The sequence below is a fragment of the Harpia harpyja genome, chromosome 10 (assembly GCF_026419915.1).
Source record: "Harpia harpyja isolate bHarHar1 chromosome 10, bHarHar1 primary haplotype, whole genome shotgun sequence".
Lineage (NCBI taxonomy): Eukaryota > Metazoa > Chordata > Aves > Accipitriformes > Accipitridae > Harpia > Harpia harpyja.
Window position 1 is genome coordinate 45,340,357 of NC_068949.1, and position 25,687 is coordinate 45,366,043.

Sequence of the window (25,687 nt, forward strand, 5' to 3'; positions counted from 1 at the left end):
TCCCCCCCCACCTTCCTGTGGTGGCGGCGGCGGTCCGGTCATGGCGGCGGTGGGGGAGGTAGCGGCGGCGGGTTCCGTCGAGCAGTTCCAGCAGCTGCTGCAGCAGAAGGACAGGTGAGGGTGGGTGGGAGTGGACGGGGTACGGCCCGCCGGGCGCTGAGGGAGCGGGGCCCGCCGCCGGAGAGGCTTTTCCTGACTGGAAAGGCTGGCCTCGCCGCCTGCAGCGACTGCCTTCCCACTGCCCTGCTCCCCGAGAGAGCGTGGGCTTCCCGCCGGGTGACTGCAGCGGGTCCCGAAACCTCAGGCCCTGCGGGAAAAAGGGCGCTTTTGGATTTTTGTCCCGGTCTTCCCCCACCCCTCCCGACCCCCCCGCGGTCGGCTTCGGGCGTTTGGCGCGAGTTTCGTGAAAGGCCGGTGTCTGCTGAGGGAAACGGGCCCGGTGCTGCCTCAGGGCTGGGTAAAACCTTCGCGGGGACATAAAAAAAAAAAAACCCAACCACCCCGCAGGCCGGAGAAGGACTTGGGGTTTGCTTCTTGAGAGACTGCTTTTTAAGCACCCGTTTCCTCAGGTGCAGCTTATGAGGCCGTAGGGGAGCTTGGGCGTTCGGACGGGGAGGACTGCTGCAGCTGCAAAACCTTCTGTAGGGGACGGGAGGCCTAAATGGGCAGATTGGCAGGAAAATTATGCAAAACAGAATTTGCATGCAACCTAAGGATTTTATGTTTCTCCCGAGCCCTAAGGTGTCAACAGAACAAACAATTAGTGTGCAACATTTCCAGTGAAAACAGCAGCTTTAGGTTGTTTATTGAGAAACAGTGCGAAACTAAGTGGTTCATCTTTCGTGCAACAGGGCTGGTTTCTCATTAATCTGGTTTTACACGCTGCTAACACGTAACAGGGCTCTCTTTCCATTGGTGTATCTCAGCATGGACCACTGATTCTCTGTAGCCACTGGGCTGTGGCTTTTGGTCTGGTGTTGGAAGCCTTGGGTGCTGGTCGTGCAGGGGAAAATTGTGCATGTGTTCTGCTTTGGTAGGAAAGAGTTGCAATAGCTACTACTGTAATTAAAGGTGAACAGGTACTCAAGTGCCTTACTGAAGAGAGAGAGATTTGGTTATGAAATTTGCTTGTTTGTCTTGTTGAATCAGAGGTGTAGTAACTATTATTCTATCTTTTAATCCACTAGTTGAGTGTGTGTTTAACTAGGTCTTGTAAGGCACATTAAAATAAGGGGCTGGGTCAAAGACATTTCCACATTGTTTAACTGTTGCATTAGCAAGTGGCCCTTAAGTGAATAAGGAGAGAAAACTGATTAAATGAGTGCTTTAAAAAGGATGATGAAACTACCAGCTTCACATTCGTAAAGACAACATAAGGAAACATGGAAAAATTTTGATTATAGGAAGAAAAAATTAGATTCTTTGAAACTTGCTCCATGACTTTCAGTTTTCTCTTCTGGAATTATTCTTCAACTGAATTGTTGTGTGAGGACATCCCAGAGGAAAGTCACACTCTCACACTCCCTGAGGCGTACTGAAATGAAAATGGCTTCAGGAACAAATACAATATTTTGAAGTTATTTTCAACAAAACCCTCAGTAATTCTCTCATTCCCTTTGTCCACAGAACGTGATTCGGTTTTCTCTTTAATGGACTTGATTGTTTTATGCGTATTTTTTTGGTCCCAAGATGAATTGATAGCACAGATAACTCCCTTCCTCTACTTCATTTCAAAATGTTTGGCTTTGGGTTTTGTTACTGCTAAGAAACCAAACAAACGTGCACTCACAGAGCATAACAAATCCCTCAAATAATAGATTTTTTTTTTTCTTTTTTAATGATCTCCCTGTTTCTGGATGGTTGTAGAAGTTTAAAAATACCCATTGGCTGACTTCAGGTACCTTCTATATTTAGATTATCAAATGTATTTGAAAATCAATGATGTAAAAAAAAAAAAAAGTAGTTTTAAACATTCACTTAGTAAAGTGGGAAAGGAGAAAGTTTCTTCAAGGAAGTATTTTTCTCTTGAAAGATAAACCTTAAGAAAAAAAAAGTGCTGAATTTTTAAGGCTAGGCCTAATGCTATTTTACTGCTAATTTTATTTTTTCAAATGGGCTTCCTGATTTTTCCACACAGAATTACCACTAGTCAGCTGCAACTGCCAGCATTTTATGCTGACACTTAATTTCATAGTTCTTGTTTCAGAAAATGAATCTTTCTGACACCAAGTTATTAGTAAGCTTTGTGTTATAGAACAAGTGTAAATTTCAAGTTGGTTTTTTTTTTCAAAATGAACCTAGATTGTACAGTTGCAAAAGATGAACTGAGCCAATATCTTCATGCTTACAAAATACTTGTGTCTTGGCCCAAATGGAGGGTCATCTACAGAGTAATTATTTTCTGCATATCTCTAGCAGAGAATGTCTTGCTATTTGGTTCTACAGTCAATAGACTCTTTGTTTTAAAGGTCTACTTTGTGAGTCTGTCTCAACCAATTTTTTTTTTTTTAATACACTATAGAAACAAGACCTTGGGCTTTTAGTATCTCTGCAGAAATTGTATGATATGGCCTTCTGATGTTTTTTCTGCTACTAAAGTTTAAAAAAGTTGTATTAAAGAAAGTTAATTTTATTTTTGGGCCCAGAGCTTTTCCTCCAAAATGTGAAATATGATACAGGAAGAGAAACTTTGGGACTTGTCATAAGCTTTTTGTCACAATCCTCATTTATAGATAATAGTAGAGATTTTAGAAATATATTGGTTGAATGTAAGAAATACTTTCTTTAGAATCACTTATGTGCTTCATTTTACTGACTCTCTATTTTCTTAATGTTTTGAATTACTCTTGCTATTTTTCAAGCCTAATTTGAAGTGCTCAGATACCAACAGGGCAGTCTAATTGCAAAATTAGACTTGTTCTGTGAATGAATTTGTCAACCCCCCAACCCCCAAACCCTTGGTGCAAATTAAAGTATGTTCTTCATGAAGATAAAAATTAAGTGCATCGCAGCTATATGTTGGTAAGGAAAGAACAGGCTCTGATGGAATGAGGATTAAATAACCATGTGCTTATTCCTCCTCTACTTGTCATGAGCTGACATTCATGTGATCAGATGTGTCCCGCTATGCACACTAAATTAAATTGAGCACTTGTGAAATGCTTCTTGGTAGCAGGGGAAGAGTATGCATTCCTGCGTTCAGTTAATGGAAGGAAAGTGTATCAAGTTAGTTGTTAGTGCTTTGGCCTGATGGGTAGCCACTATACTACTTTTATGTTCTCTGTTCTCTTTTCTTCCACTATTTGTTTTTAGCCAGTGGAAGCATTCTCTTGTCCTACTTGTAGTCTAACAGATGTAAAAAAATATTTTTTTAAATATACAGGCATTGTGCAGTTGCAATGACAGCTTGACAACTTCATTCTCTTTAATTGCAAAAGCTGTAATAGGTCAAAGTAGAGTAGCCTGTTTTGTGAAGACTAAGGTAACATCACAAAACTTGATTTACAAAAAAAAAAAAATTTTGTTCATCCTTGATCCATTTGTAACAACTTCTTTGAGCTCTTAACAGTGTCAGTAAACAGTGCATATATAAAGAATGATATTGGAGGAGGTCTCAAAATTGATATTTCATGTGTAGGATGTGATGAACAAGTACCGGAAAACCAATCCTGGAGCAAAACTCTTGATTACTCTCTGCATCAGAGCTTGGTCTGTTTTCTGAAATATTGAACTGCTGCTGTTTTTTTCATTTTAGAATTTTCTGTCTGTTGTGACTGGGTGTTCTCATACATATAAATGACTTCCACGTCTCCCAACCTACCTAATTATTTTCACCTCATTACTTTGTGGCAAAAAATGTTGGTTGCAGCATGATGTGAAGTGCTTGTCCCCGTTGGCTCAGAAGTCATAATTAAAATGTATCTGCGTGAGCTGACAGCTGTAGTAAAGTTCGGAAGACCTATCTGCTATGAGGGCAGATAAAGCTCCTGCACGAAGCTACCTGTGCTGTAATCTGCCTCTTCATTTGCCCTGTAGCTGGGCTCCACAAAGAGCATTGCTATGAAAGTTTACGTGCTGAAACAGAGTTTTGCCATGACACGTGGTCTCAGGTTTCTCAAGGAGTCCATATCAAATCCCATCTATACGTAAAGAGTAAATCACTTAAATGGGCCTTTACCGGGGTTTAAATGCTGGTGTCAATTGTGAGCAGTGAAATGAGTCCAAAGAAGCCTTACAGCTATTTTGTTGTAATTAGAGAGATGGTTTGCCTTTGGGATCATTGCTGTTGATGACTTGTGTACAGGAGCGTTGGAAGAATCTATACAGGTGACAGCCCTGGAGAAGATGTCTTGAACTGTTCCTGAGCTCAGGTCTAAATTTGCAAGGCTGGCACTTGCAGAGCAGAACTGCCTTGTTGTTCTGTAATTTAAGTTTTTACTAGCCTGTAAACTTTGCCAGTTTTAATCGGCTTTTGAAGCAGAACCACACTCTGACTGATGGCATGATGAAAAATAAAAAGAGGTTATCCTATTATATTTCTACCAAAGCTTCCTATAATTGCTTTGGAAAATCAGGTTTATGAATTTTAAAGTTCTGTGTCTGAATTGAGTTTAGTGCTGTATTCAGCGTATGTGGTCAGATAACACAGCTGTTAACTGTTCCAATAGGAATGTCGTACTGCCCGCATAGCTATTAAAATTTATAATGAACTTCCATTATTTAGTACTAAAAGACACTAAATGGCTTCTGTGGTATGGTTGACTTGATTTCTGTATCTCTAAGTAGACAAAAGTAGTACATTATATGTCTTTTATTCTTTATCCCCTATTATCTAGTGGTTTTGACTTCAGCAAACCTGAAAAATGGAATGGAAAATCAGATGCAAATATCTTGTCACTGTTGTCATCACAGTGTGTGTGTTTAAGCTCAGGAGAACTATCTCATGGTACCCAGCTTGATGGGATTTCTGTTCACGTATGTGACTTCTCATCTTTAAATACTGTGTATAATCAATACCAAACCTTCAAGGGAACCTTATTGAAGCTGGAAGAAGTTGAAGCTAATAAAAGCAGAAAATAACGTTTCAGCATAAGAATACTGTATTTTTAGAAAAGTCCCAGTAGACTTGCAAAGTTGCTACCTTATTTCCTGCATAAGTAGTAAAGAGGCAATAGTGGCACTGAGAGGAGAAAAGCAATGGTGCAGCTTCTAGCATGAAGCTGCTGAGCTCTGTTGCTCCCAGAGCTTCTGAAGATAGAAGGCTTGCCTGGGAAGAAATGCGGGATGCCCAGGAGCGATTCTGACTGCTTGGCCTACAGGTGCTGCGAAATCTGCATCCTGTATTGTATGACTTGATCTTTAGTGTTTCTGCTTGTTCTGCTTCCTGTCCGACATTCATATGGGATGACCTTTTACTATCAAAATACAGGATGACGTTTTTCTTTGTATTGCATTACCTTAACAGTGCTGGTTGGGTTTTGGAATGTTTCCTGAAAAAGCATTGAAGTACTCCTCTGTGCAAGTCATAAGAAAGTGTTCCTGGTTTCACTTGTTTGATTTTCTTTTTTCTCAGGAATGTGGTGTGGGTGGTGGTGGTGGTTTTTGCGTATGTTTTTGTTTGTGGGGTTTTTTTTGGCATGGCGTATCAAACTTTTATATTGCATGATTCTTTTTTAAAAGTAAATGCTGTTACTTTTTTTTGTTTTTAATAGGTCCCTTGTAGTTGTCCACTTCTGGGCACCATGGGCTCCTCAGTGTGCTCAAATGAATGAAGTTATGGCAGCACTAGCAAAGGAACACACGCAGGTTACATTTGTGAAGGTAAGTCAAGCAGTTGAGCTTGTTTTAAACAGAGAAGAGCCATTATTACAAAATATGGGTAAAGTTATTTTTGAAATTCCTTTATGGCTTCATGTTTGAAGATGTGAGTTGAACATATGCAAAAGAGGCATCAAAAGTCTGTGGAATGAAAGTTCTAGGTTCATCTTTCCAAACTTGGTATTGCAAGCTTAAATAATACTTTAATTTTATCATGCTGTTTAAAGGAAAAAAAAAAAAATCAGTCTCCTAAGATAACAATGAAGGATTTTTTTCCACTAGCTACTCCACCTAGCAAATAGTCTTTTAAAATTCTCTGTGCTTGCAGTGTCTCAGTCCTTCAGTTCTGTAGATAGCGATATTTTTAAAGCGTGATTTTTATCGCTGGATTTGAGATTAATTTGGCAACACTGTTATTTTCAAGTGTGCTGGAGATTTCATTTGTTCCCGTGATGTTGTTTGTTAACTAAATAGATCTCAGAATTCATAGAGATTTTCTGTCTGATCTTAAAGATGAACAGTAATCTTCATCAAGTTTAAAGGAAGGTAAATTTAAGTCTGTGCAACATTGTCACTCTAAGATGACAGTCATATAGTGCTGGATGGTATAAACACAAATGAGATGCTATATATTTGTGAGATCAGCTTCACATCCTAGTAAGGGAGCCAGTGTGGAGGGAAAAATGAATGCATTTCATCAATGTGCTGTTCATTTTAAAACAACTTTCTCTTGTTAATGAGACACCTCTGTGATTATGAGGGCAGGGAGTAATGGAGCAGCCAGCTGTGTGTGAGTGTTTTAATTTGATTTCTTAACAGCCTTTAGGTTTTGTGTTTGTTTTTTTTTCAATGATTCCTCTCTCAGTTGGTATTTCTGTTAAACATAAGGGCAGAACTATGTTAATGGTAGTATTTTATTGCTTAGAGCTTCAAAAGACCAATTTTCAACGTTTTGAAAATTCAAGATGCTTGTATTTATATAGAGTTGCTATAGCTTTTAGTACACCCAAGAAAGTTTGAAAACTCTCAGTTGCCTCTTTATTATTCGTATTCATATATTACTTATTTATAAGGTTTATTATTCAGCTGTAACTTATTTTTTAATAACAAGGTTCCAAAGTGATCAAGTGTTGCAGAACTAAGATAATGGCACCTCATTTGCCCCACCCCCTCCTCCCAATATTACTGGTGTACTTGTTTAGAGAAAATAAGCTACTGAAAGACTTGGGTGAATTTTCCTGATAGAATTTTTTTTGGGGGGGGGGGGGGGGAAGATCCTCATGGGGAATGTATTTGATTTTGGAAGCTTCTTTGTGGGATTTTGGTCTGTATTCCAGCATAGGCAGTCTGGCTTTTAATTGGGAAGAACCTGTTAACTCATCAGATGGTTACAGAGGACTGACCAAGAGTAGTGTACTGCCTTGCAAATCATAAAGTTACATTCTAGAATAGATCTAAGTAATAATGAAATGAACTTCAAAACTGTCAATAAATCTTGAAGTCTTTCTGAATGTAGTTTCTCATTTTAGTTGTTGCATAGCCTAACTCTAAGATCCTTGGCTTGGTTAAAATGTGTCTGTATCCAGAAACAGCTAGAAACAATGTTTTGGAAAGTTGTACCAATAAGAGCAAGTTACTGAAATATGAAATTAAATCTGTTCAGTATGTGTGAACCTCACCAGAGTGGAACTTAAGTATCCAAGTAAGTAGGAAATTTTAGTGGAAAAGAAAATTAATATTATAGGGAGAAGTCATTTAATCATTTGCCACTTGAAAGAGAATAGGTAATTGGAATCTATTTACAGTTTTCAATTTATAGCTTTAGTTTCTCAGTTGATCCTGTTGGAGCGTTGATTTACAGAAGTAGAGGTGAAGCTTGGACTCTCAGTTTTAACTTAGTCTGCTGGGCTGCTTCTGTATTTAGTGAGTTCATTAAGAGCCTATATAGCTGGAGCAAATCAAAACATGCTGTAATACTACAGTATTCAGAGGTTCACTACATTTTGGTTAATAGTGAGAACAATCACGGTATTTTCTAAAATGCATAAGGATGGCCAGACACGGGCAGGAGCAAACTGTTAAGTAGCTCTCTCGATGCTTGTTCATTCACTGTATAGTTTGTGGAATAAGAATTTGAAAGGCTTTTTCTTCTGTGCACTGGATTGCAGTTTTCTGTTTGAAACACTTAGATCTATTACCACTTTTTTAACCATTAACTGCAGTTGTTGCAGAGCTAGTGTCTTAAACAGCCTTGTACTAGATCTTCTGTCACTCAAGTAAGCTTTTAGCCTATGCACAGAAAATAACAAATTTGAGTTAATTAAAAGATATATTTTCTTGACAAATTACTACACTATATAATTTCAAGGTATGCATTTGAATGCTGAATAAAATTAGAACCAATAGTCTCAACAAGCTTTCCACTCAATACTTGGTAGCCTTGCAGGAGTTAAAAATAAAATTTAGTAGACATCAATAGCTTATTGAAGAAACACTCCTTTTTTCTTCATAATTTGCAGAAGGCTGCAAATGTCAGTCATGATGTACTGCCCCTTGAAATTAGTCAATAGAGCAAACAGCAAGAATTGCTGTGGGCAGAAAATAAGCACTGTAATCATGACATAACTGGGGTCAATGATTTATGGATTTCAATATAGTAGTAGCTGCATATGATTGAAAATTTACTAGGTCACTAGTGCACCAAAAATTTTATTCGCAGCCTCCGGGCATCTTTTGAAATGTGCAACAAAATAAAAACCTCTGAACCTGTTTTGACACTGTGTAGGCTCAGTGGATGACACGCCAACCCAGTGAGTCTCATTTAAATGCAAATGTGTCACAAACTTCTGCGTCAAATCCTTTTTAAATGTATAAAATGCCTAGAAGAACATTCTAGACAGGATTTACATCCACAGTCAAACTTTAAAGAAGATTATGAAAATAATCTTTTTCTCTGGGTTTTTTTTGTTTGGTTTTTTTTTTGTTTTTTTTAGCTGGAAGCTGAAGCTGTGCCTGAAGTATCTGAAAAATACGGAATTAGTTCTGTTCCAACGTTCTTATTCTTTAAGGTAAGAGAAAATGGATTTAAGAGAAAATGGATTCCATGTGGACTCTTAATACGTATACTTTTTTAATACTGCTACCAGAAGAGCAGAACCTTAAGTACTTTCTCAGTGAAGAAACACTTATGTATCTGATTTAAGTCTATCCAGTGGAACCTAAAAAAGTAGATAGAAATGGTTCTTACATTTAAGTCTATCCAGTGGAACCTGAAAAAGTAGATAGAAATGGTTCTTACACTTTATACGTAATATTTCAGAGCTTCCTTAATTGCTTTGGGATCCTTACATAGTTTATATTTTAGTTGTCCTACCTTGTATTGGGTCAAAAAAATTTCAGTAATGTTTCCTTGTCTAGCCATAGTTCTACAACATGGCAAAACCCCAAGTAAATAATCTTTTGGTGGAAATGACAAGTCCGTCTGGGTCACGTTTGCCTGTGATAATAAAATTCAAAATATTTTCTTTAATAAATTCTTCTAATAGCAAATTTGCTAGCATTAATGGTAGCCAGCCAACAGAATGGTATGAGTCTTGGAACTAAAGACTGGCCAAAAGATCAATACGCTAATCCACCCTGCATCTGAAAATCTATACTTTATATGGTGGTTTTACTATTTTTTTTATTACAGTACAAATTCTGAATTTAATCCTGTAACACGAGCCTGTGTTTTGGTTTTCTTAGAATTCTCAGAAAGTTGACAGATTAGATGGTGCCCATGCCCCAGAGCTGACCAAAAAAGTGCAGCGCCATGCGTCCAGCAGTTCCGTTTCTGCTGGCTCTAATGACAGCGTAAAAGAAGATCTTAATGTGCGTCTAAAGAAACTTGTCAATGCTGCCCCTTGCATGCTATTTATGAAAGGGTCTCCAAAAGAACCTCGCTGTGGTAAGCATTTTCTGAAGTTCATGTTCAATGTGACAGCACTTGCTTTGGGCTAGTTGTCAGATTTACGCAATTTTGGGAAGATACATCCCAACAGTATCTTGTATACCTGGAAGTATCAATGAAAGTATTTTCATATTGCTTATAAGCAGCTAGAGAATTGCTGTTCTCTTAGTTAAATTTTGGAAATGGAATTGCAGAGATTAGGGGCTTTCTAAAGAATATGTGATGTGCAATGTTATCCTTGAACTAGGACACTTTTCCCGAGGTAGCTCAGTGTTTATTCCTGACATATTTTGTGCATCAAGTTACACACATTGAAAATGTAAAATGGTCTGAAGAGAATGTTTCAATTCAAGGAATAACAAGAATTGCCTAACATCTGGGATCACTGTTGCCATTTGGAAAAAGAAAATAAAACTATCCCAGCTGGTAAAATTTAAAGACCAAGTAGCATGTGTTTCTGCTACAGTGGAAATGCCTTTTCTTAAACCTAGTTCTCTTAACTCTTGCTCACTGTTTAGAGTGGTTGGTTCATAACTAACTTGAAGTGATGATCTATATGGAAAGCACATGAACAAATATTAAAAGGCAAAATTTGTAAGTACTATGAAGCTGCCATCCTTCTGCTCCTGCAGTCTCAAGAAGTTGCACTGATTTCTTTGCTAAGCAAACATGTATCCTGTGGGGCAAATCATATCAGCTACATTACTGGGCCAAAGAGATGAAGGAATTGTGAAACATAACAGGAGAATAAGAAAAGAACTAGCAATAGCTAACTCCTTACAGCCAAGCTCCTGAAGAAAGGCCCGTGGCATATATTTATGCAACCAGTAAAGAGAGAACTGCTCAAAAAGTTAAATTGTGATGCAAAACGTCAGTTATTTGTGTCTAAAAACAAATAATGAAAATACTTGTTTTGTCCATCTGTGCATGAATTACAGTAGCATGCACAGGCTTGAAAGATTCCTCATAAATGTTTCTCTATCGTGACAGAGATGCATGTGAACTAAATGTGTTTAAAACACTTTGAGGAAGGAAATGAGGACTTGTGGAACTATTCTTTTTGACCCCTTCTGGTAAGGGCTCAGCAGGTGCATCCCAGAGACAGAGCAGTGCTTCTCGTGTCTAGTCAGGAGTCCACAAATGCTTGGTTTGAACTGTTGGGTGTGGTGTGGTGATTTATTGATGCTATATTCACATAATTGCCAAATATCCTTGTGGTGTGCATGCACTGCTGATCTTCCAGCCGTGGAAGATCTTGCCACGGTTTTAAGTATTAAATCCAGTTAACAGTTTCAAGGGCAGACATCCCCATGTAGCTGCTTTTTGTGCTTTCTATTGAACTGTGTCCAGGAAGTTTCCAAAAGTAACTGAGTGCAGAACTATGTAAAGGAAAATGGATGAAATATTATAAAAGGACCTAAAAAAACCTGATTTTATGTGTTTTGCCCCTTTATGTTAACCTGGAAGGATTCAAATTGTCATATCACCATGTGCTGTTAAAAGGGGGGAAAGGGAAGGATAAAGATATGGAACACATTGATTTGGTGACGTGAGAATAATGCAGATTTGTGGTATGTGACTTGCCAAACAGCCTCTGCTAATTTGCATTTTATCTGGGAAGGCATACTATTACAGGAGAGCTATTTACGCAGTTCTATATAGTTCTGGTTATTGAAATTGAGGATTTGGGTCCATAGGGTAAATAAGAGTGTTTTCATTAACTTCAGGTGGTTTTGTGTCAGGACCAATGCTTGATAAATGAGGGAGCTGAGTGGAGTGGTAACAGTGGTGAAGCTGCTGGGTGGGCCTGTCTGGATTGAATTACAAATAGCAGCTTTGGACTGATATTGTGTATATGGGGCAGGAAGGGAGGAGAGTCTGCTGTCAAGTGCTGTTAATTGGAGGGAGTTTAGTATGTGCTGCCCTTTTCGAGAAGGAAGGTTTATATGTAAAAGTCATGAAACAATATTTGAAAGAGAAGCAGTGGTTAAAGCATGTCAAACATATATGTCAATCTGGGCCATTTGCTGTAGAGGGTAATCCTGCCTTGGCAGAGTGAGAGGAGTCTTGTAACTTGGTCCAGGCTACTTCAGGTTGCACTTGCTTACAGCTTGTGTGCAGCTTTTCTTATTGCCTCTGCCTTCTGTACCTAAGTGTACTTTCAGCTGCTTTTAAAATATTTGCATGCCATTTTACAATCTGCTTTTTCAGGTGTTGCTGTGAAAGGGTTACAGAAATACGAGAGGAAGTGCAAGATCCTGTATGTACTGAGGCTTCACATACTGTATTGGGCTTCTACTGTGTTGGTACCTGCACACTCTATTTTTCTCCTTCTTTTTCCCTTTCTAATTTCGAGGTGGCTGTTTCATTTCAATGCACTAACAGGTCCCAGAATCACTTTGGTAGAAATGGTTTCAGAAATAACCACAGATTTCAGAACTTCCACATTCATTGTGCTGTTGTGTATTAGGTTGGGATTCTAGCAGTTTGTGCATAGGCATTTGCTCCTACAAAGAGCTGATGAAGTTCCATTTATTTATGTATAGATAATTCTGTATTTGTATTATGTAATAGTACAGTTATAGGTGTGTGAAAGTTACATACCATCATAGGAATTTATAGATAATTTTGCAGGAATGGAAATTTTGGCTTATTCAGAAGTAGACTCGGCAAGTCTACCTGTATGTAATAGAGCACCACTCTGATGAGCTCCTGATATTTATGAGTGCATTTGAAGTGTCTACAGTTTAGGTTATTCAGATACATGTGCTTTAAGTTTAATTGTGTTGGATGCTAATGTGGCACTATTGTTAGTGAACCTGCTGTGCTTGCGCTGTGAGTTGTTTGGCAGGTGTGTGGCAAGCTGTAGGAGCAGAGCATGGTTCTTGCTATGTCTGTGGTGAGCTCAAAGGTGTTGTGCAGGCAGTGGTGAGTCTCCCCTGCACTGCTTGTGTGCCCAGGTTCTCTGTTACACCCGAGTCAGTCTCTGTGTCGGCGTGATCAGTTTATGGCACTGGCACACCGTTTCTCCTTTGGATTTCTGCAGGTGTTCAGTAGAGAGCTGGCTTTCTAAAGGGCATTGGGCAGAACACTGGGCAGATTTTAAAGTTACGTAGAGAAAAGACCCTTTACTGTTTCTTATGTGTTTGAATTTTTGATGGGAGAGCATTGTGAGGCTATTTGGAAAAAACAAACAAACAAACAAAAAAAACCCACAAAAAACACAAACAAAAAAAGACATCGAGGCATCAAGGTTTAGGATAGTTAGGTACTTCATCATAAGTTGCTTTCCATATTGAGTTTAAAAGTATAATACAGGTTCATTTGCATGTCTTAATAGATAAAGTAGATACTTCTTCAAGCTTTCAGTTCTTACAGTTGATCCTTGGTACCCCATGAAAAATGCACAGGAGGTACTTACCTAAATAGAGGTACGTTGGAAGTATTGAAATGTAGTGCAACACATGAAATAATCTGAACTTACAGCTTTTAATTTTGCAGTTAAATACTGTGCCTGCTTTAGACTGCTGTGGTAGTTTCTGGCAATAGTTGGGTGATGTTAGTAAGTTGGGTCCATTAAATTTCCTAGAATAGACAGTCTTTTTCAAGGTAGAGGTAATTTTAACATTTTGTCAAAGATGATATGGATCTGTTATAACAGTAGTAGGAGTAATAGAAATAAAATTAACTAAAAGGAGCCATGCTTGTTTAAAGGTGAAGATACTTTTGAATTGTACCTATTTTGATACAAATAATAGTCTTGCACTCAAGACTTCAGTGCAGTTGGCAAGTAGAGGGAACCCTATCCAGCAGTGTATTTTGGGATAATCTTGTAGTTCGTAATTTCTTCATTGGAAAAGCTAGCTAAGCATGTGTAAAGTAAGGTTTGTGCCCTTGGCTATGTGTTTACTGGCAATTGTATGTGGGTACTATGTACATTGTATTATTTCAGTGAATTCATTTGGACTGTGGCAGTATTTGTTTATTTGCTTCATCAATACCGTAATTTATTTAGGGTGTTTTTATTGGTGTAGAATCTGGAGTGGCATTTGTGATCATCTAGATAACTGCTTAAAACATTTTGTTAGCAGTTTAATTATTCCTTGTAATGCATATATGGCATTTCTTCAGAAATTCAACCTAAATCTTTTGTTATGAAAGTAAAGCTGTTCTGGCACTTTATCCCTAAGCATAACACTTCCAGACTGCTACCATAACCCTTCAAAATGAAACACAACCAATCAATCTTTCTAGTTTGCATGTAATTGCCTACAGCTAAAATAAAGCTTTTTTTTCCCCAGTTCCTTACAGTAGAAATGAGTTAATATATTGGTGATGGAATAACCATCAGCAATCAGCCTTTAGCTGTTTACTAATGAACTCCCAGATGTATGAAAAATTTCAGAATCTGTGTTTTACTTCAGGCTGTACATGAACTTAACACTTCAGTTGTAGAAAGAAAAGCAACTTAGATGCTGTACATATAAATACTGCTACTTCATATCTCAATAAATTGCAGGTCATGAAAAGCGCAGAAAGCTGTAGTAAAAATCCATATTTCAAAAACTAATAGGTGGTCTTGCAAGCTGAAATCAAAGGTTATTCTTCTATGGCACTTTGATTCTTTTTCCCATTTAAAGCGTCTTTATTTTTCTATTCCTTTATTAAAGCCTTTAAGCATTGTCTTTCCTTTTTTTTTTTTTTTATTTTTAATATTTGTATAGAGGTTTTCATTTGTCTGCACAGCATTTGTTGGAATTCTTTGAGGGAATTGGTAGGATTGCAAGGGCATTTGAATCCAAAACAGAATGAGTTGGCAATGATATAAAACGCACGTTATTATCACACTGATTTATGGACAAATTCTCATGGATCATTTTTGCAAACCATATGATAGTGTTGTCTAGGAGGCTTCTACTTCCTTAGAAGGGATGTGCATGCAAACAACAGTGGCAGGTGTTGAAATACTGTAGGATAAAGACCATGTGTTAGAAATGAAGCAAAACTCCAAAATCTTTCAAGGTGTTGCAACGTACTTAGTGTTTTTTCCTGATGAGCATAATTTTCATAGCAGAGCAAATAGCTTATGGAGGGACAGTGGAGTTGTGAATCAAGATTTGATCATCAGTCCTAAAGGTCAAGGCATTGGCTCCCTTGTGTCATAAGGTGCAGCAGACCTCATCTGTTTTCTTACGGAGTAAATATCTGGAACACACTGTGAAACATCCAGTAGGCTGATGTCTTCTCTGGAGGACTGTTTGTGCTTCCGCATCAGTGGCAGTGTTAAGTGAATGAAGATGACTTTGAACATCAGTCTAAGGTTTCCTTTCAAGTTACTCCATAAAGAATGGACTTGTTGACATAAAGGGTACAGCCTAGGTGTGGGTGGTGTGTATGTGTGTGTTTTGGTTTTTAAAGTGATTTTGAAGAGTTTCTGTAGAGACTAATGATTTAAAAAAACAATTTATCTTCTTTAAAAAAAAAAAACCAATGTTTCACTTTAATGAGAATGGTGAATTTAAAATAGAGTTGAAGGAGAATTGTTTGAAAGTGAAATTTCATGTGGGTTTCCCTCTAGTGTAAGAAGATTCAGGTGATTATGGACTGTAAATTCTATAATGTTAACATTTTCATACACGCAACTTTTTACAAATAATGTGACTATTTTCTTAGGAAAAAGGTGCTTAGTTACAGAAGGGAGAAGCTTTTCTTCGCAGCTTGGCCACATAATATACTTAGAAAATCTGGATGTTTACATCATAATATTCAGTGCTTAATATCCTGCTGAGAGAGTGTTGTCAGAGTAGGACATAATGAAGATCTGTCATAAAGGAAAACAAAACATGGTATGAAAGTGTCACAAGGGTAGTAAAATAATATTAAGTACTTATGTGAACATAAAGATTTTAAAAAATAAAAAGGAGTCTGCCTTTTACCATGAAGTAGGAAAGTACGTGATCTTAAAGCAAAAGTAGTAGAAAACATTATAAAAGCCAAGTTTCTAAGTTAAACTAGTGGCACAGTAGTGTGTTTAAAACCTGGTTGCCACTTGGTGTGTCAACTTTATCCATATTTGGTGTAGGATAAGTTCAGTAGTAGCTGGAGGAAGAAATGACAGGGGTAGAGAAAGTGATGTGCAATTAGAGGAATAAAATGAAAGCTACTGAAGATGCTGTTATGGTCATTAAGAAGCTTTTATTCTTTGTGAATGCTCAGTGAAGAAGAGCTGGAAAAGGCAGAATAAGGGAATGCATTTAACTTTGCTTTAATTGTGTGTTGGAACAACAGACTCTTATGTGAAGGTTACTTGCTGTGTAGCTCTCTAAATAGAGAAGCACCAGACTTGCCAAGCTGTCCATATACTTTGGTTTTGTAATCGTAGTAATAAATATGTTTTTTGCCTGTTTATAATATTTGAGGATTTTTACAGAGTAAAGAATAACACACTAGAGCTGTTTTGAACTTACCATCTAGAAGAATTGCATTTTTAAAATGAATAAGGTTTCATACAGACATGGGAATGCTTTGTTTAAGATTATATGTAATTCCTCTTTTTGTGTTTGCAGGTTTCAGCAAACAAATGGTGGAGATACTGAACAAACATGGTATTTCATTTAGCAGTTTTGACATTTTTTCTGATGAAGAAGTTCGTCAGGGTCTGAAAACATATTCTAATTGGCCGACTTACCCTCAGCTGTATGTAGCTGGAGAGCTTATAGGTGGACTTGATATTGTCAAGGTTAGAAACTGAGACATTTTTAATCTTGTTAGTTGTCAGAAGCATGTTTTTCTTGCTTTTTACATCTGATTTTTCTTCTCCCCAATCTCCCTAGGAGCTTGAGGCATCTGGAGAGCTGGACACAGTCTGTCCGAAGGCACAGAAGTTGGAGGACAGGTGTGATGTATTATGTCATTATTTTAAGGGTGTCTATTTTTGAGGTTTCCTGTATGTTCATTTATATAGGGGGAACCCCTATATAAATTCCTGTTCTTTGACTTTATCAGAAGTGTGCCAAGATTTTCTTTAATTACAGAACAGCTGCAGTTGTTTAATATGGTCTGTTTTCTATACAGTAAGCATCACTTAATATAAAGCTATACTGTTCCAGTAGGCTTTACTCTTATTGTATTTGTAGTTTTTTAATTTTTAATTATAGCAGGAATATATAGATTCCTTCTTGCCTCTCTTTTAAGAATTTATTCTTTAAAGATAACTGGGAAAATCATCTTTTAAATATTAGTAGCTTTTGTTACCTTCATTTAGTGTAGACTTCATAACTATGATGTCACTGGAGAAAACATCTAGGCTTGTCTCCTCATTTTTCTTGATTACTCATGTCCTTCAGTTCCTGTTTTCTTTCACCTTGGCAAAATGAATATATGCTGCAGCAGTAGGAAGTGTGTTGCTTCCTGAATCAGATGTAATATCTAGAAACCAATTTGTCGTCCTTTAACCTTCCCATTTGAAGATTCACTTGTTTGAAATTCTGATGCGCCCCAGGCAGTCAAGCTCCAGATATCTGACAAGTCGTTCTGTTTGAGAAGTTGCTAGTAGATGTGACTTTTTTTCTAGTTTTTATGTGAATAGTGCCATTAAGACATGCAAAGGGGGGCTGGTTTACCAAGAAGGTGGCCTGTACCTTGAAGGCAAATATGTTAGCATAGATTCCCACTTGCTGTCTGAGGATGGTAAGCGCAAGTTTTACAGTGCTCTAGATGTGACTGGTTCTGGTTCTTTGGCCTTCTCAGCACAGTGGAGAAATAATTTAATGCAAGCCATTTCAATATAGTGATAAAGTAGACGTACTTCTACAGCTGTGTATTTACTAATTCCTTTTTAATTTGTTCTGTGGGCTGACATTTATTTTTTGTTACTCTAGTAGGGTAACTTGTAAATTGTTTCACCAAGGCCACAAAAAACAATCACTACCTTTTGCAATTTGAGATTAAATTATAGGTAAAGATGTGATTGTCTCAGTATGGCCTTTGAAAACCTTATTTTAGAAAGTTTCCTCTCGTCCTTCCTTTTTGCAAGCTTGCATAAGCTGCAAATTTATTCAATGTATACATAGTTTTTTTGCTTTGCTTAATTATTTTGGGGAAAGAAGGTAATGGGAAATGTCCTCTGCTTACCTAATCTGTTTTAATAGATTAAAATTGTTGGTATAGCTAAATGTCTTCCTAAAGGAGCATCATCATCATCTTTTGAACAGGTGTGTGAAGTTTTTATTAATTTTATCAAATTTTGATGTAGAAGTGGCCTGAAGGAAAACTGGCTAAAAATTTACCAGATAAGTCACAAGTAGCTTCTTGTTGCCTTGTTTGTTCTTCGTCTTTCAGTAGGTGTTTGTTTCTTGGGTTAACACATGATGTTTAGCTGAGGTCTGTCATGTTTTTTCTGGTGACAAGTGGGAAGTTCTTTTTCCATGATACAGATTAGTTTTTCTTTGTAGCTAACCTCATACTTAACTTCTGAGCAACTGACATCTTTCAAACTATATTCACTCTTACCAGTCACTTGTAAGAAAAACCCTATGTGGTAGTTAGTCAAACATGCTAAGACTTAATAGAATGAAGGGATATCAGTAGTAGAATCTATTTAATGCTAAATTATGTTCCTTTACTCAATGTTTGATCTCTTTCCACCAATTAGCTGTGCGTCTTCACTTGAAAATACCCTTGAAAATGAACTCTGGAAATCAGCTTGGTTTCATGAAACAGATCTGACAGCTGGGGAACCAGCTCACATTACTGTAGCTCACCCTTGCTGTAGCTGTTAGTTTTGCTGTTGCTTTTTGCCCTAAAGACAACTTGTTTGCAAAAATTCTTTTGAGGCTTACACATGCAAAGGCTGTAGGTCACCAACAAAACTTCATTTAGTTTTATTTTGCAAAGACCCTGGATTCTCCAGTCTAGAGTCTTTTTGCATTGTGCGAATCATTCAAAGTGACCTTTTACAGAAAATGACCACCTGTTATGCATTTTATAGAGGGTAGTTTGCCCTCAGCAGGCAACTGTTGGACGGGAGTCTTTGCTAACTTTTTCCATTAATTGTCACAGAAAGCCTTTCCTAAAAGGAGAGAGAAAGAGGGGGAGTGTCTGAGGGTCGTGTGGGTAGACCAGAAGTGGGCAGGGCACAGTGAGGCAAAACAGACCTATTCCTGAATTTCAGTAGTCGTTAGTCCTTAGTCCATAAGTCCATAGATCTTATGACTGATGGACAATAGGTATGGCTCTTACTCTGCAAAAGGCATTCTCACATGGAGAATAAGAAATGGCAAGTATTATATTCAGTATGGGAAAAAAGCAGTATGTCACTAAATATAGGCATGGTATTTAAAATATCCTAAAATGATGTTTCTCTTTAAACTTATTGCTGCTTGATACTTAGAGGTCAATCTAGAAAAGTAAATTGTTGCTCTAAAAGTAACAGGATGGTTCAAATTCCTTCACTAGAGTTACTGTAAGCAATTTAAATGAATAGACTTGCTTATAATAATGCTTTAAATGTATTTGGTAAAGCTGTAAGGTGCTATCTTTCCACTTTTGCATTTTGTTTTCCTGTCGAAACAAAGGTTGGGATAATAACTGAGCTGTTTTATGTCTGTCTCTTTATGCCTTCTGTAGGCTTAAAATCTTGATAAACAAAGCTCCTGTGATGCTTTTTATGAAGGGAAGCAAACAGGTAAGATTAAATGTTGCAGAATACGTTATATTTAAACAGTTTTTTAAACACTGACAATTACCTTTTTTTCCTTGCTTTCCCTGCTTAATGAAAATTAATGGTGCTGGGAAGATTTGTCTTTTTCTTTGGTGCTTCTAGAAGCCAGAGAAGAGCAGTCCCTATTTTACCTGATGGATATATATTGCTAAAATGCTAATAGCTGTGTTATGGTAAAAATCAGGGAATTTGATGCCCTGCAGTGACATCTGTCAATTGATCTACAATTCAGGAATGAATGGAAGAACTGTTCACGTCCTTTTGGTTTTAGTTATTGATTGTCTTTGCAGATAATGGATTTTCTTCTGATGTTCTGAGTGCTTGCCCCGATGGCTAGCCTACTTGAGGAGTACAGTTTGAGTGTTGCCCAAAACTTTATCTCTGGATACGTGTTGCTTGAAATTTCCCTCTGTTGACCTAATTGGATTGGGTGTCCTATCCTTTTTAATTTCTCTCACTTTATGCTTTCACAACTGCATTTAAAAAAAGCTGCTAGATGTTTTTAAGGCTAAAGTATAATGCCACATACCATAAATAATCCACTTTTTCTCATGTGCGTGGAATGGTCTATGCCTGGTGTCTTTAAGCTGCACTTAATTATCTTGCTTGCTGAAATGAAGGTAGTGACTGAAGACAGACAACTGCTAACAGTTAGGATTAAAATAATAACAAATGACTGTAAACGAAAAGGTCAGTCTATTGCTTTGTGTTGCATACTCAAACAGAGTAGCCAAGGGAGAAATTATTCCCTTCTGAACAGCAAGGCACTGCAGTTCTTCCCGTCAAAACCACTTGAATGGCACCTAACTCAGACTTTTCATTGGAGTGGTGTACCCTAAACAATAATTGTTGTTAGTGACTGCATGTTATGAGAGTTGTTTATATGGTATTTTTTTAAAGGGTACAGAGGTTGGGGACTGAGCTCATTCATGTGACTTGTCTTTCCATTTCATTTTCTCATTAGTTGCCTAAGCCTTCTCTGTGTATTAACAACAGATACTTTTAAGAGTGTTGTAGGCTGTTTTACTAAGCCGTTTCATAGCCACTGGAACCCTGTGGGTCATGCTGACTCACTGAAACAGTGGTGATGAGCTAGATGGGCTTAGTCTTCTAAAGAGATGCACTTTATCTCTAATAAAACCCTGTGTCTTGCCTATAAAAAGCAAGACTTTGGGCAGGTTGCTTAACACGCGTTGATTTTGCTTGAGCTACTGGTGGAGTGAAATCACCAATAAGAAGATTAAAAATTCAATATCTAAAAAATGATGGGTGTTCTGTGTCCTTACACTGTCAATATGAAGAGTTTGCAGTAGATACTTTCAATTACTAATTTCAGTTGGGAGTTGCCATACATGCAACCTATTTATCAGTTGACTATAGGTTGCTACTCTCTCCAGAATGGAAAGTAAAGGGTAGCGTGTGTCTGAAAACAAAACATGTCTATTTTACAAATGCATATAAGCTATTTATACCCATCATACCTATAGCTTTGGCTTTTCGAATGTTCAGAAAATAATCAAGCCTAACTAGTTTACAAGATAGCATTGCCAAACGTGGAAAACAGATTCACCTTGTATCATTTCATACCACAGCTGAGGAAAGTGTTTAATATTCTCAATGTTTTCATCTATTTCAGCAGAGTATGTAAAGAAAGAGACATTCAGTACTGTTTAAAGCTCAAAGAATATAAAGAAGAATGAAAAAGGGATTAGCAGTATTGCTCATCCAGTAAGGTCATCACTAGCAATAAATTGGTAATAGCTTTGGTGTAGCTTGAGGACTGGGAATTTTGTGGATTAAATATAGCAGATATATGTTTTAACATATGTGTGTTTTGCATTCTAGATGGCAAAATGTGGATTCAGCAAGCAAATTATAGAAATCATAAATAGTACTGGGTACGTAAGTGTTTTGGCTGTTTTTTTTTTTTTTTTGTTTTAAATTGAATCTGGGAAGCCAGTTCTGTTTTAAAAACTACATTTTATAAATAAAGAGTTTGGAAAATACTAGTGGAAGACTTCCCCAAATATAATTTTCTTTGTTCAAGAGTATTTTAAAATATCTTTATGTAAAAGCGTATAGTGTAAATCACTACTACGCTTATTTGATACCAAGTCAAATGTGGCATGTCACATATTAACACTGCTTTAGCACTACCATGTAGTGATTGTCTTGCTCGGATTGAGGAGTTTATTGCAACAGTGAATTTTTTCTTTTTTTCTGTGATTGTTGACATGAAAGAAATCCTTCCACTCTGATAAGCAGCATGTCTTAGAGAGATCCCTCTTGATCTGTTTCCTTAATCTTGGAGTCTCTCATGTTATCTAGCCTCAGTTTTCCTCTTCAAAGCAGTTCTTTCTGTAGTGAGAGAGATTAGTATTATCTTCCTTTGAATAAACTCCTGTTTTATTTGTACTGCTAGTTAGAGGTTAAGCAGTTGTCTTGATTACTAGATGTTAGAATGGGCTTTTTGAGATAACTATATATCAATACACAACTCGGAAATCAGTAGCAGTTAACTCAAATCGTTGTTCCTTGTCACTGGCCCTAGTTCACTTGCAGGAATCTACATACTTGCTGGTTATTGAAGAGTGCTAGTTCTTAGAATACTAGGAATTGCATACCAAAACTCATACATGAATCAACCAGAAATCAAATTTGGTTATGTGTTTTTACGCAAGTGGTATATGAAGATGGTGAAATAGCTGCAGCTGGTTGATTCCAAACTTCCGAAGTATGTGTGTGTGGTGGGGTTTTTTTTGGTGTGGGGTTTTTTAATGTTTAAGCTAATAGGGAATGGAATTACTTTGAACACATTTTTGCCAATCAGAGCCTAAGGTATACATTTTAAATATGTGCATTATAAGGAGTTTCCCATGAAACTAGACATTTTTTATATTACAGTTCTTGGTACATAAGGTGTTGATTTTTGAGGGTCTTAGATTGCAAAACTCCACAGTAGATGATTTTGTTGTGTGTGTTTTTTTTTTTTTTCCCCTAGCGTTGATTATGAGACATTTGACATACTGGAAGATGAAGAGGTAATTAAGCTTCTCCATCATTGCGGATTTCATTGTTGCTTTTACTGAAGTTGAAGTTTACATATAAGATTATTTTTCTTAGGTGCGGCAAGGATTAAAAACCTATTCAAACTGGCCAACGTATCCTCAATTATATGTGAAAGGTGAACTTGTTGGAGGGGTGGACATTGTTAAGGTAGGAATGGGAGAATCTTGTTTGAGATGTAAATTGACTGTAGAAATGTGTTCTGCCCATAACATACAGAAATTCCTGTGTAGCGGCCCTAGATCTTGAAACCAAATGACTTGGTTGCTTTTACTGTGACTTCTATTAGCTCAACATACAGTTGAAAGGAGCTCTAAATCTCTAGCATTCTCATATGCCAAGATTTAGCAGTGAAATGTATTTTCTTGACAGCAGTCAGTTACTGCTACTGTAAAGACCATTTTTACCCCATGGGTGCATTTTTACAGGTTTCTCTTCCTAGTTTTACTTCTGACATTGCTTTTCTCAAATAAGGTGGGTGAGACATTTCTTCCTAGCAAACAGTCTCATTCCTGGAAGAAAGTAAGGTTTATTGTAGTTGTTTGAACAGACCCCGAAGCAACAAAAATAGATCTGCATCTGTAACTGTGGTTTTTGATTTTTGTAACAGAGCAGGCACAGTGTTCTAAACCCCAAATACTCTTGAGCCCATTCTTGTCTGAATGTTTTATAGCCAATTCCTCAGACATTGTAACTCCTGGGAAGATACAATCAATAAATCTCATTTAGTTCTAAAAATACTGGTATTACTTAAATTATATAGATTACTTTAATTTTATTTATTTAACAAGTGTGTGGGTTATTCCAGTGATCAGTAAGTATAGTCTTGGGCATTGCAGAGATGCTGTGAAATACTTCTCTCACTGGTATTTAAATGTAATTTGTCTGTTTGCATTGTTGGACTGTATTCACTTCACACTGACTAATTTGTATGGGCAGATGAATGTTGTCAGTATTTTAAAATGCATTCCATGATATAGCATAACATGTAATAAAATTGAGACAGTTGTTTCTCTTGAGATGTGGGAAAAGAATATATACTCCACAACATGTTATTTTAAAACTATTTCCTGGTGTTATCTAGCTCTTGAGTAAGTTAACAGCCTTATAATTTGAATTTAAGTCACCAAGATAATATGGGCAAGCACGTCTTATTTAGAACTCCTACAACTCTCTTACTGTCTCATTTTAATGTGTGGTAGTAACAATCTTATCAATGGATGGTCATTTTTTCATTTAGTGGAAGGCATTTTGGATGTTGTAAAATTTTGTGTATGCCTACAATGTATCCTAAATTACATCTAGAAGGAGATATACCATGGGATTTGCCGGGTAAAGTTGACAACAACCAATTCTTTTGAAGGTGTATCTTTTAACTAAGTAAGTTTCCTCTCTTATTAAATAGACACAAAATAGAATTTAAATACAACATTATGAACTTCAGTGTCTTGGTCAAGAGGGACCTCTAGTGGGTCATCTAGTGCATTCCCTTAATAGCCAGTGAATTGATTTCCTTATCCCTAAACTGTCCCTGTTGAAATCTTGTTAGCATAATCACAAAATGTACATAAAGAATAATTGCTGTATATATTTCTTTACAGGAACTAAAGGAAAGTGGTGAATTGTTGCCTATTCTGAAGGGAGAAAATTAATGGAAAAGGACATCAATGGGAACAGAAATACTTTGAACAATTACTCATTTATAGATTGTATTGGAGCAATATACAACTTAGCCTTGTGGAACTGATCAGGAGTAAATAAAGACAGCTTATGTACTCTGTATTTTGCAAGACCATGCTACATATGAAAATGTGTTTCCACTGAAGATACAAAAATGTCAAGATCTTCAAATTCAATTAAAATGTAATGCTAAAGAGCTTTGGGTTTGTTATTACACTCTTTCTGTGTATTCATTGCATCTAGATGTTTAAGAATTAGTAATGACAGCACTATCTGTTGCAGTGCTATATAGGACTAAATTACATCTTTTGGGGGGGGCTCAGCTCTCATTAGGAGAATATTAATGGGTATACCTCTGTGGTATGGAATAATTTTCTGTCACTGTTAATAATTGTTTTCATGTCTAGTGAGTGAGAAAAACACTATTGAAACCTTAATCGAATGCACCATTAGGAAGTTTTTATTAATGAGTTTCAGCTGTATACTATGCATCTTCATTATCTAAGTAGGTACAGTAATTGTTAATTTCAGATGTTCAACCTATTTTAACATAGCTTTTTGGACATATTTAAATTATGGTGGAAAGGAGCCAATAAACACAGTGATTAGGCCAGTCTTTGGTGTATTGTCAGCGCTCCTTCAGTTAGATGGAAAGGTTTACTTTCTGGGCTATGACTTTGGCAATTTAAATCATGTTAATATATTGAATCTTTCACTTCTCTATTCAGAGGATTGAATTTGTTTTTAATTCTTCTTTCAATACCTGTAATGCTCTGAAATATAATGGGCTCTAATAATGGGCTGACCATCAAACCAGCTACAGGAGAGGTGTACTTGCAAGTATGTGCAGGAGGGTATTTCTCTTCAAGAGAAACATTTTTTTACTTTCAGGTCTTTTGAGGTCTTGGCATGAGTGCTGAGACTAATGAGGTTTTTATTTTGGAAGGTGTTTTTGTGTCTGTGAAATACTGAAATATTTCTGGTTAACTACGTATATACTGTGGTGTGTGACAGCAATACCAGCTGCTACTGACTTCTAGCTGTGAAATACTAGTTAAAACTGTTTTGAGTGCATTGGCTATGCACAGTAAAGAGGACAAGGACACCATATTCTTAGAGAGGTCTAGAACCTGAAGAGGAGCAAGCTCCCTTTATGGAACCCAGCAAATGAAGTACTGGTGAGGAGAAAAGTGCCTGAACCTTACCAGTAATACATTTTGAGCAGAGAGGTATTGCCGAAAGCCTTTTCCTTGCTAATTTCTGTGTTGGTTGTGCTTGCAGAGAAACACCTGTGTCTGCTCAAGATTCGTGGCCAGAAACTTCTGAGGAGTTGCTTTCTTGTTAGGAGGGGTCAGGACTGACCGTGTGCTCTTCAAAATGTCCCTGGAAGAAGAGATGCCTGATGAGTTAGGTGGTGCGAAGTTTTAGGCAGCAGCTGAGAAGTAAGGTTTTGG

The 25,687-nt window shown here is 37.2% G+C and overlaps 1 protein-coding gene across 3 annotated transcripts; it reads left to right on the forward strand.

Moving 5' to 3' along the window:
* Nucleotides 1–24,429, forward strand: GLRX3 (glutaredoxin 3). Of its 3 annotated transcripts, XM_052798949.1 has the most exons (11): nt 1–114; nt 5,712–5,820; nt 8,811–8,885; nt 9,562–9,763; nt 16,333–16,505; nt 16,600–16,661; nt 19,394–19,451; nt 21,333–21,385; nt 22,489–22,528; nt 22,611–22,703; nt 24,155–24,429. In XM_052798949.1, the coding sequence occupies exons 1-11, from the start codon at nt 41–43 to the stop codon at nt 24,203–24,205; spliced, it is 990 nt and encodes a 329-aa protein (XP_052654909.1). In that variant the 5' UTR covers nt 1–40; the 3' UTR covers nt 24,206–24,429. The 3 variants fall into 3 exon arrangements, 2 of the variants coding, with proteins under 2 accessions (XP_052654909.1, XP_052654910.1); XR_008236894.1 differs by lacking the exon at nt 22,489–22,528 and having other exon boundaries at nt 26–114; XM_052798950.1 differs by lacking the exons at nt 22,489–22,528; nt 24,155–24,429 and having other exon boundaries at nt 26–114; nt 22,611–22,704.
* Nucleotides 24,430–25,687: the final 1,258 nt, after the last annotated feature.

Bases quoted from the DNA above. Each gene is read 5' to 3' on its own strand.
- GLRX3 (XM_052798949.1), top strand. From the start codon at position 41: ATGGCGGCGGTGGGGGAGGTAGCGGCGGCGGGTTCCGTCGAGCAGTTC. The intron at 16,506-16,599 runs GTTAGAAACTGA...CAATCTCCCTAG, and splicing joins GTGGACTTGATATTGTCAAG to GAGCTTGAGGCATCTGGAGA. The intron at 22,529-22,610 runs GTAATTAAGCTT...TATTTTTCTTAG, and splicing joins ACATACTGGAAGATGAAGAG to GTGCGGCAAGGATTAAAAAC.